General features: G+C 37.2%; 2 protein-coding genes across 2 annotated transcripts in view; both read left to right on the forward strand.

Annotated features, from left to right (window-relative positions):
• Nucleotides 1-596: 596 nt before the first annotated feature.
• On the forward strand, nucleotides 597-2,707 carry LOC141441670 (SOSS complex subunit B homolog). The gene has a single exon (XM_074106468.1). It carries the CDS (start codon nucleotides 783-785, stop codon nucleotides 1,305-1,307), a length of 525 nt encoding a protein of 174 aa, XP_073962569.1. The 5' UTR covers nucleotides 597-782; the 3' UTR covers nucleotides 1,308-2,707.
• A 6,910-nt stretch (nucleotides 2,708-9,617) lies between these two features.
• The window catches only part of LOC141442019 (uncharacterized), a 20,837-nt gene continuing 18,843 nt past the window's right edge, over nucleotides 9,618-11,611 (forward strand). Inside the window, exon 1 of the mRNA XM_074106934.1 lies at nucleotides 9,618-9,757. Coding sequence (XP_073963035.1) covers nucleotides 9,715-9,757 — 43 coding nt within the window. The 5' untranslated portion in view covers nucleotides 9,618-9,714. The remainder of the gene's footprint in view (nucleotides 9,758-11,611) is intronic.

The raw sequence follows: 11,611 nt of genomic DNA on the forward strand, positions 1-11,611 counted from the left end.
TAAAATCCGGCCAAGAGTGTGTCGGACACGCCCAAAAGAGGGTTCCGTAGCCATTACGAAAAAAATAAGTAATATTTTTCTAAGGATTTCGGATTTCCTACGGAATACGGATACGGCTTTTATACCTTAAGCTGCTATTTACTCTTAACACTACTAATAATTCTCAAGAAAACTTAACCGTTATAGTTTTCCTTGTAAGTTTGATATACTATCATCCTGAATTTTTAAAAAAAATTCCACCCACCGGTTTAGATTTTAGAGGCATAGTTTACATATACATTCGTGCAAAATTACAGCTTTCTATTCTAGCATTGATAGTCCCTGAGCAAAGCCGCGGACCGACAAACAGACAGACATGGCGTAACTATAAGGGTTCCGTTTTTGCCATTTTGGCTACGGAACCCTAAAAAGTAACCAATATACTTTTGATGCTAACCGTACATCACGGTTTTAAAAGTTTTAATGCGTTTTGATTTATAAGCCAAGAGCTTACCTCGATTTATTAAAATTATACCCTGATAGCGTGATAAAAACTAGGTGAAACAGACTCTTAATGCAACTGTCATTTGACAGTTCGATTCGAAGAATGATTTGACATTGACCATAATCATTTTTGCAAATGCCAAAGTGAGAATTTGTGTATTCCTACCAATTCTTTGTTTTTAGCTATTTATCTTTGACATAATTTACGATATATACTTTAAACCACTAACCTTTACTACTAAAACTTAGATTTTTCGAACGATCGTCGTAATATTAACACAACGCGCTAAACGATCACAATGGGGAGCACAGACTTTGTGGCCATTAAGGACCTTAAGCAGGGTCAGAAAAACATCAACGCCGTGTTCATCGTACTCGAGGTTGGCGGGCCGACCTTGACGAAGGAAGCCAGGGAGGTTAGAACTCTGCGAGTCGCCGATGCCAGTGCCTCCGTCAACCTATCTGTTTGGGACGAACCTGGGGCTTTGCTCATGCCTGGCGACATTGTGAGGCTCACTAGGGGGTATGCGGCTCTATTTCGCGGCGCTTTGACGCTTTACGCTGGGAAATCTGGTGACATACAGAAAGTTGGTGAATTTTGTATGCTGTTTAATGAACAAGTAAACATGAGCGAGCCGCAGCCGACACCGCCGCCGCCTCCGCTCTCTGCCGCGCCACCCCCGCAGACACCCACCCCGCGCGCCACCCCTAATGCCAACAACAATAATTCCAACAACAAACTGTTCCAGCCTGACAACAAAATGGGAGGACACAAGACTTATGTTAGAGGAAGGGGACATCAAAGGAACAACAACAGGCGGTAGCATTGCTACTTTAAATTTAGGTGAATTAGATCATGGATTTTTTGTTTATCTACTGTTGGGGGTACCCAAATGCCACATAGTTCATAACAGCCACTTGCGGTGTACCTTACCATTATTACGAAATCAAAATATGAAAAATAATGAACACAAAAATCTAACATTTTGTAACTCAACATTGACATTACCTTGTTTATATAACCAAACCCTTTTTATGTAAACATGACACAAAGCAAATCACATATTAATGTTAATTAATTTGTAAATATTAATTCCATCATATTAACAGATTAAGACCTTCATTAACAAATCTTTACAAACTTACTCATGCAGGTGGACGGAATACAAAATATTGAATGTGCACTTAGGTTAACATTATATTTTAGTAAGTGGCGCTACTTGGGTTGGAATGTTTAAGTTTGTAATATGTTCAATAAGTTTGTAACTTCTCGATCACAGTTGTAATATAATGACAACCTCATTTGTATATTTGGTTAATTATTCTAGCAGCACTATGTTTGTCTAGTTGAGTTTGTATTGGAATGTACTTGCATATTTGGACATAGTTTAACAAAAAAAAAAAAAAAGTGCTGTCAAGTTATTCTTTAACACATTCACTGCCATCTGACTTCCACAGGTGCCACCGACGCATATGTGTGCTCAAAATGTATGATTAATTATGACAGTGGCACCGGGCAAAGTTCCGAAAACGCATTATTATGCATATGCGTTTTGTTCTTGTTTTGTTTTGCACTGGTGGCAGTGAATGTGCTAACTTTGCTTTTGTTGCTCGGGCGTTTTCAAAAAAAAGTGTACCCTTTCCATTTTTTTAAACTATCTGAATCGATTATGCTCTTGATTCACAGTTGGAAAAACCATATTTTTTCCAAAATTTCAAAAATAATGAAAGGGTACCCTGCTACTGAAACTAGATCCAAATTAAATAAAAAAATGAATTGTTATGGCTTGGTTCCCTTTTGTTAAACTACATCCATATAAGAGAACAAATGAGATAAAGAAATATAAATAAATCATATACAGCTGGGAGGGATATTGTAACTAACATGAAAACACACTATAGTTCGGCTCACGTAAAAAGAGCGCTGGGTGACTTTGGAGGGGATGTGTTTGCGCAGGGGTACCGTCGCGCACGAAAAGGTAAAGGTCAAGGTCGACTGCCGAACCAATAGCGCGACGGCACAGCCAAGCCCTCCCTCCCTCCTCACCCGCGCCTTACGTCTTTCCACCCGTTTGGTCGGTTAATTGCTCACTGCGCAGGTATATCGCCAGCGCTCTTTTTACGTGAGCCGAACTATACATGAAAACACATGAAACTACATACATGAAAATTTGTACCAACTGCATATGTTTTAACAAAATAAATAAATGAAAATGAAATGAAATATGGGGCAATTCAAACTATGCTTGATTTAACGGGTTCAGTTGCCCCTAACATAAATAGGGCTAAAGAAGTATAGTGCAGCCATAATGTTGTAAGTAGGTAACTAATTATGAGAGAACAATTTTTTTTATTTGACAAGTAAGAGTATTTTGTAAGATTATTTTGTGCATAAATAATATTATCAACTTTAATAGAATTCGTTTCTATTTTGATACTAGCCTTTTACCCGCGGCTCCGCACGCGTAAACCATTAAGCCCAGCAATTCAATGAGGGTTATCGCTAGATGGCGTTAGTATCGCTAGATGGCGTTAGTATCGTGAAGTCCGTTTGACGTTTGACTTTTGCTCGTGATTGGTTAAATAACTAAATGAGCCAATCGCAAGCAAACGTCAAACGGACCTCACGAACGCCATCTAGTGATATTTCGCCTCTGTGAAAACCCTCATTGAATTGAAATTCCGGAATTTCACAAAGATCCAAAAAATGCATCGTCCCGCGTAGAATTTCATTTTTGTAGTGGATAAAATTTTAGGATTTTATCCTGCCTGATCTCGTGGGAATTTTGAAATGTAAAGAAGCGTAATATGTTATTTCAGATTATCAGTTATCTACATGCTAAATTTTTACCAAGGGGGCGTTCAAGTAATACGTAACGCAATTTTTGAAGATTTTTGACCCTCCCTTCCCGCCATGTAACGCGCCGTAACATTTTTCTGCACACCCTCCTCCTTCCTGAACGGTACGTAACACTCAAATGTCCATTTCAATTTAATTCTTTTAGCTTTTCTTTAGCCGTTTTCCAAATGAAGTTGGTATTTTTTTGGCACAGTCACACTGGCAACTCAGTTTAAGACCATTTATAGGCCAAGAACAAGAACTGATGATCCGAATTTCCTACTATTGAGGTCATTATAGTATGTACTTGTTACAAAAAAAACTGTTACGTACCGCGCTGTGCGCGTTCTGCGTTCTGTTTTGCGTTTTCTGTATGATTGTTAACCTGGTTTTGTCTTCTTAATGTTTATTCCTTTGTTTTTATCAAAAACGTGTATAGAGCCATGTTATTTTGTTATGACGATTAAAGTTTCTATCTATCTATCTATCTGTGTGAACCCCCCTCCCGCCCCTGTAACGCAGTTACGCATCGTAACGTTTTACAAGTAAATTGCATTAAGTACCTACGCAATACTTGAACGCTCCCCAAAAGTCTGGGATGCCCTAAAATTCCCGAGGGAATTCCCAAAAAATACATCATGAATTTGATGTGATCATCCATCCCAGCCTATATACGTCCCACTGCAGGGCACAGGCCTCCCCTCAGAATGAGAGGGCTTGGGCCATAGTTCCCACGCGGGCCCAGTGCGGATTGGGAACTTCACACACACCATTGAATTGCTTCGCAGGTTTGTGCAGGTTTCCTCACGATGTTTTCCTTCACCGCAAAGCTCGTGGTAAATTTCAAATGTAACTCCGCACATGAATTTCGAAAAACTCAGAGGTGCGAGCCGGGGTTTGAACCCACGACCCTCTGCTTGAGAGGCGATGGGTCAAACCACTAGGCCACCACGGCTTACGGAATTTGATGTGTTGCATAAAAATAAAACCTGCGCCAAATTTCTTGGGGTTGTAATTTTAATACGCTCAGTTTAAATAGCCAGTGTTCGCAGAGCCCGGCTTCTGAGTAAAATGTTCTCAATGGGGTCATTTTATATTGGCTGTTGGTACCTCCTTATTTTAAAGTTTATTTTTTTCTAGCGGTAAGTAATAGAAATACACATAATATATAGTATAATTAGTCTCGGCTGTCTTATCTATTACGGTTCATCAGATACACGGACAGAGACAGTGTAGCGACACTACTTCTCCGTTTGTCACCCTTTTGGGTATGTACCATCAGCCAAATATGTGGTCTACCACTCTAAAGTTGATAAGTAATCGTTTACATGTTATAAATCAATGATGCCAATAGACGTGTCTGTCAACTTGAAAGTTCGACTTTAGCATATGTCGCACATGTCTTCATTTGATATAGGAACCTGTTTAAAAATTGGTAGACCACTTATTTGGCTGATGGTACAGTCACCAGCATTAATATCTAAAAAAAAAAAAAAAAAAATTAAAAGCTGTTTATTTCAATAAAAAAAATACACGTACATTTCATTAATTAACTACTAATCCTTAATTAATAGGATTGTTGCAGACACCAATAGGATAGGATTGTTGAGATCTGCCACAGCGAAGCGTGCAAAAATATCTGACACGTCCTTCCGGCCCTAGAAATAGAGTCGTATCAGATATTTATGCACGCTTGTTGTCTCAGATATTGGTTCTGGTGACTGCACATACGGAACGCATACGTAGCACTTACCCATCTTTCAAACTTTTAATTCGGTGAAGATATTGGGATCGTGGCTACGCAATATCCGGGAATGGACGGGAGTGAAGAGCGCCGCGGAGCTTTTTAGACTGGCAAAAGACCGAATCAGATATGCGGAGCTGACTGCCAACCTTCACTAGTTGGAGAGGCACTTGATGAGAGAGAGAGAGAAGATATTGGCCAAGGTATATAAAAAGTGGGGCATAAGGGAATAGAAAGCTAAAAGCTGCCAAAGCTGGTTGAGTTCATTAACGAGATGGACGGATGACGCGGGTTCACGGTGAATGCAGGTGGCTTCCAACCGAAGCAACTGGAGGTCTATGGGGGAGGCCTGTGTCCAAGAGTGGACGTAATACGGCTGATATGATAATGATGATGAGGGAATAGAATCCTCGCGTGCCGTTGATCATAGCAATTTAAGATTGTTTTTTTTTAATCTTTTTTGTATTTTTTATTTCAATTCCAATTTTTTTGTTACTTTTACGGTCATCCCGTAAAACCTATATCCCAGCCAGCAGTTGTCCAGCGGTGGTGTAGCGGTATAGCACCCGGCACGGAATGCCGAGGACCTGGGTTCGATTCCCAGCGCTGGTCTTATTTTTCTGGTTTTTCTGTGCATCTATATTTCAGTTTGTATTTTAGACTTAGCAATTTAATTTAATAATCAATGAAATTAAAGCGATAGATACTCTTACTTAACTATCACTTTACATACTCACTTAATGGATACTAAACAGAGGCGGAGTTTGAATTTGATCTTACCTTTGCAATAGGTCACGACATTTAGGTACTTCGGTAGGTACATATACTCGTATGTAAAATAAATGTTGTAACGCCTGACTACAGCTAGCAAGTTAAGTAACTTAGTAAGTACTACATGTTTGTATGTATAAATAAAATGTACTTAATACACTAAAGTACACTAAGCTTGACAGGGAAGTTCATTATTAAACTTAGGTAGGTACGTTCTCACAGTAGGTAGCTATCTGCGTAGTCTCTGCCTGCCTACGTTGGGTCAGATCAGAAGTCAAAATGGTTCGATAGTTTTATTTTTATTTTACTAATATTTTACATGCATTAAAGCGACTACCTACTACTGCCTTTCTGTCTGTTTTCTTAGACGATAAAAAATAGGTAAGTAAGTCCCCTTTTTAATCGGGAAGCCCATGCATAACTTCCAATAACTTCAACCACATCCCGCGGAAATTAACTTTGATAAAAAATAATCTTTGTTCATTTGGTAAAATGAGGCTTGTAATTCTGTGTAGACAAAGTCACGGGCAACAGCTGTTTAATTAGGATATAAGTAATTATTCTTACCATTCGCGGTGACGTGATATGAACACTGTGATATATACTGAGCGGAAAAAAATCTGGCCCTCAAATGTATGCAGTAATAGGAAATTTCGTATGTAGAGTGGGCCAAATTTTGTGCCGCTGAGTATATTATTTTAAAGTCTACCTAGTCTTATAACGAGATCTCTTGACATTGCTACTGTGCATGTACGAGTATATGTATGTTTCTATTATGAATCATGATGGCATCATGATAAACAGACTTTCTGTGTAGGTACAAGCACTTGAAACTTTAAAATTAATTTCTCAAAAGAAACATTTTGGCGCTGTAATAAATACAATAACGGTGCAATATGGTGTGGGTCGAAACTTACAAGTTAAATTTAATATACTTCCAGTAGTCAGATTGACTTAAATTTTGGCATAAGTTTCACTTATGTAACTCCGGTGACAAACATTAATCTGGTAGTGATACTCTGGTCCAGCCAGGATTCTCCGCAGGACGCAACTCTTCAACGGTTAATGACATCAACTTGAAATTTGGTACGCAAATGTAGTTTGGATGATAATGCAAATGCAGTCAACAAAATGTACCGTCAGCAAAAAAAGCTAATACTTATTAGATTTAATTTAGTATTAAGTGTTCAAAACTATATAGTATTTAGTTTAAATAACTCTGAGATATAACTAATCCCGTTATAAGGCCGTTAATATAGGCCACTCTAAATAGTTGGGACTTCCCTAAGCGAGTACAGCAGAAGTCGTTAGTTTTTTGCGTAACTTCACTTGAACTCATCAAGTTTTTGCGGCAAACACATCACTCGAGCGCGTCATAGGTACTCGTGCCCTGTAAATAAGTTCAAGTAGGCTTTAATGAAGACACACCATTATTATGTATATACCTGAACGCCAACACATATAGCATTAACACTTAACTGTCCACTTAAAATCGGAAATCAGTAGCCCTGTTACCAGGTAGGTAACTATTATTGATTCTGTGCCAGTAGTGTTTTTCATCAATAATTCTTTTACTATTCGAAATCGTAAATCAAACACTCGAATGTTGATACGTTTTCTAAAAGCCAGTTATAAAGTCGTGCAAATTGCAATACATTGTCAAAGTCAAAGTCAAAGTCAAAATATCTTTATTCAATTTAGGCTACAACAAGCACTTATGAATGTCAAAAAAAATCTACCACCGGTTCGGAAAAACCTCTGCTGAGAAGAATCCGGCAAGAAACTCAACGAGGTATATATATATTTTTTTTAAAACAGATTTACAATATTATTAAATGACATGTATACATCCCAAGTATTTAACACAACTTTATTTTTAACACAGCTTTATTTTTAACACAGTACGTTCGCTATTTGAAGGGATCGCTAATGCGGATCGGAATTATTTCCAAATATCCCTGTCCATGATAAAATCATTAACTTTATAATACGCCTTTGATATTAATGTCTTCTTGACAATAGATCTGAATTTTGTATCCGTTTCATTTATAATATTTTTTGGAATTTTATTATAAAAACGTATGCAATTTCCCAGAAAAGACTTTTTGGTTTTAGCCAGTCTGTAAGATGGAACTTTAAGCTTCCCTGTGTTTCTAGTAGCCTTTGGCTTATCGACGTTAGTGGGAAAATCACATATGTTCTTCCTAACATACATGATTATTTCAAAAAACATAAAGCGATTGCGGCGCTCGATTACTTAACCACTAAAAACTCGTAGGCTTCGCGTAGCAGTCGCGGCAGTCGGTGCAGACTAATTATGCAGTTTTGCACTTTTTTAGGGTTCCGGAGCCAAAGTGGCAAAAACGGAACCCTTATAGTTTCGCCATGTCTGTCTGTCCGTCCGTCCGCGGCTTTGCTCAGAGACTATCAATGCTAGAAAGCTGTAATTTTGCACGAATATATATGTAAACTGTGCCGACAAACAATTAAAAATTAAAAAAAAAATTTTTTTTAGGGTACCTCCCATAGACGTAAAGTGGGGGTGATTTTTTTCTCATCCAACCCTATAGTGTGGGGTATTGTTGGATAGGTATTTTAAAACCATGGGTTTGCTAAGACGATTTTACGATTCAGTGATGTGTTTGAGAAATATTCAACTTTAAAGTGCAAATTTTCATAAAAATCGAGCGTCCCCCCTCTAAAATCTAAACCGGTGGGTGGAAAAATTTGAAAAATTCAGAACGGTAGTAAGTATATCAAACTTTCAAGGAAAATTATAACGGCTAAGTTTACTTGAGAATTATTTAGTTTATGAGTAAATAGCAGCCTAAGGTATAAAATATACCTAAACTTGGAAGATTCCGTATAAAATACGAAATCCTTAGAAAAATATTACTTAAATTTTTCGTAATGGCTACGGAACCCTATTTTGGGCGTGTCCGACACGCTCTTGGCCGGCTTTTTTGCATAGGACAATTTACAATTCGAGTTCTTTTCAGCCCAGAATTTATTTAATTACCATACAATACAATCTCTTTATTGCACACCAACACAGTAAGCAGCAGTAAGTAAGCAGTACTTACAGAAAACACAGGTATAAACATAGAGATTTTCTAAGGTTAACAATAGGCGGCCTTATCGCTTAAGAGCGATCTCTTCCAGGCAACCTTTACAATGGACAGAAGTAAGGAATACATTTTTGCAGGAAGGAATTTTTAGTTATGTACCTATCAACCTTATTCTTTCGAACATTATGTAAGTACATATTTAGGTAATACTTGTTTGATTTCGATTTGCATAAATGCACCTACATATTTTCATCTTTAGCTAATGAAGTAAGAAACTAAATTGTATTAATAAAAAAGCGAAAGAAACATCGAAGAAAAATATAAGCATGTTTTAAACTTCAATCAACTACCTGGTGTTGCAGATGTTCATGGGCGGTGGTGATCTCTTACCATCAGGAGACCCACTTGCTCGTTTGCCATCCAGTAGAATAAAAATAAAAATAAAATAAAACAACTGCCCTAAATATTTACAGATAAATCTAATTGCCCTTGCATGTGTTTTGATTTTTCCGAGAATTGTCGCCTCATCTTGACGGCCTTCGTGACCAGCTCTTGAACTAATTAAAATTATAATTCAAAATATTGTGATTTCAACCATAGGTGGGCGGCTTAGCAATAACCGCAAGATTGCCATGACCCTGAGTTGTGATGCCACGCTGGCTTCTTTAGGAGCCAGTGGTTCTAAGGGTCATCAAAGTGGGGATGGGATGATCTCATGGGCAACCTGCGCGAGCGCAACAGTCGCCGAGCTTAGCCGGTGTCGTGGTGGTGTCGGGGACATTGTGGGCGAAGCTGCGTGAGGAAGTGACATGATGCGGTTAGCGTGGTGTGTTTTCGCGCTATGTTTGGCCGGTAAGTTCAAATAAGTGTTCGCTTTTTAAATAGGGGAACTAAGGAAGTATAGTACTTCCGTAGTACCCGTATTCTATTATTATTTATAATTTTTAGTAGGTATTATTTTTTTTCTATCAAGTGACTTATCACTTGATAGAAAAAAAATAAGCGAATAGTAGTTTTGGATCACTTGTATCATTTTAATAGAATCTAATTATGGAGTTAACCAAAATTGCAGATTTGGATACAGATCAGGCTAATAATCATAATCATAATCATCTTTATTTGCGTAAAAAATGGTACAGTAAGGTGTTACATTTTGAAAATTGAAACATCATTTTTTGCTAAGTAGTTTTAGCATGCAACATTAAAAACTTATATCTATGACTTTACATTAACTATTAACTAACTTTACTAGTAGGTCTAAAATTTGTTGGAAACTAAAATTTCCTTTAATAAAATCCTAGAAATAGAATAATCTAGACAGCAGTAGACAGAATAGAAAAGAAGAAGAGTAGTAGAAATAAAATTAAATATAAGTTTTTAGATTTTCGTTAAAAATATAAACGGGTAAAAGTTTTTTTATTATATTCGTCAGAAATTGCACGCACGTCAAATTAGGTACATACCGAAATACAGGGTGTCTGACCATGGGCTTCAAATGCAAGGTTAGTTCCCACTCGCATACTCGTAACTAAGCTACTTTTAATCTGCAACTTTTTAAAAACATGACCAGCCCGGTGTTAATTTATTTTTTTCATACTTACAGATTAAATAGTAATGTATGCAATAAAAAGCTAAATTGTCCGCACATTGATAAATGTTTATCTCAAAAGAGGTGTAAAATGTCATAATATGTCATTTTTTATATTATAAAAACCGGCCAAGAGCGTGTCGGACACGCCCAAGATAGGGTTCTGTAGCCGTTACGAAAAAATCAAGTAATATTATTCTAAGGATTTCATATTGTGTACTATACGAAATCTTCCAAGTTTAGGTATGTTTTATACCTTAGGCTGCTTTTTACTCTTAAACTACTAATAATTCTCAAGCAATCTTAGCCGCTATAATTTTCCTTGTAAATTATTAAATATTTAGATTTCGTCCGTTTTTAATGAAAATTTGCACTTTAAAGTTGAATATTTCGCAAACAATCACTGAATAGAACAATCGTCTTAGCAACCCCCCAATGCATGGTTTTAAAAGACCTACCAACCATACCCCACACTATAGGGTTAGCCGAGAAAAAAAACACCCCCACTTTACGTCTATTGGAGGTACCCTACAATTTTTTTTATTTTTATTTTCTACTAGCTTTTACCCGCGGCTTCGCACGCGTAAACTATTCGGTGTGGTAGCTACAATTGAAATTTTCGGGATTTTAAAATTCCCCTGGAAATTTCCAATATTTATATCGTGGTCTTCATTGAGGTTGTTTGTGAATAACTGTACAAAATTCAAGACTCTAAACCCAGTGCTGAAGTTTCAAAATTTTCCCTATCCAAATTCAAATGCAAAATCAAATTCAAATCATTTATTCAGTAAATAGGCCGCAATGGGCACTTTTACACGTCATTTTTTATACTACCAGCGCTTTTGAAAGACCATCATTGCCAGAAGAATGCGCCGCAAGAAACTTGGCAGAAAGTCATTTTTTCAAAATAAAATTATTACAAATAAAATACTTAAAAACTACAGTATACAATTAAAGAAAAAAATACGAAATAATAATAATAATAATACAGGGATGTATGGGGTCTTAGTTACAAAACTATACCGTGGGAATATCGGGATAAAAAGTAGCGTACTTATGTTTATTCCAGACATACGGCTACATAGGTACATCCAAATTCATGCCTCTAAGCCCAGCGG

This window comes from Choristoneura fumiferana, chromosome 24, assembly GCF_025370935.1.
Source record: "Choristoneura fumiferana chromosome 24, NRCan_CFum_1, whole genome shotgun sequence".
NCBI lineage: Eukaryota > Metazoa > Arthropoda > Insecta > Lepidoptera > Tortricidae > Choristoneura > Choristoneura fumiferana.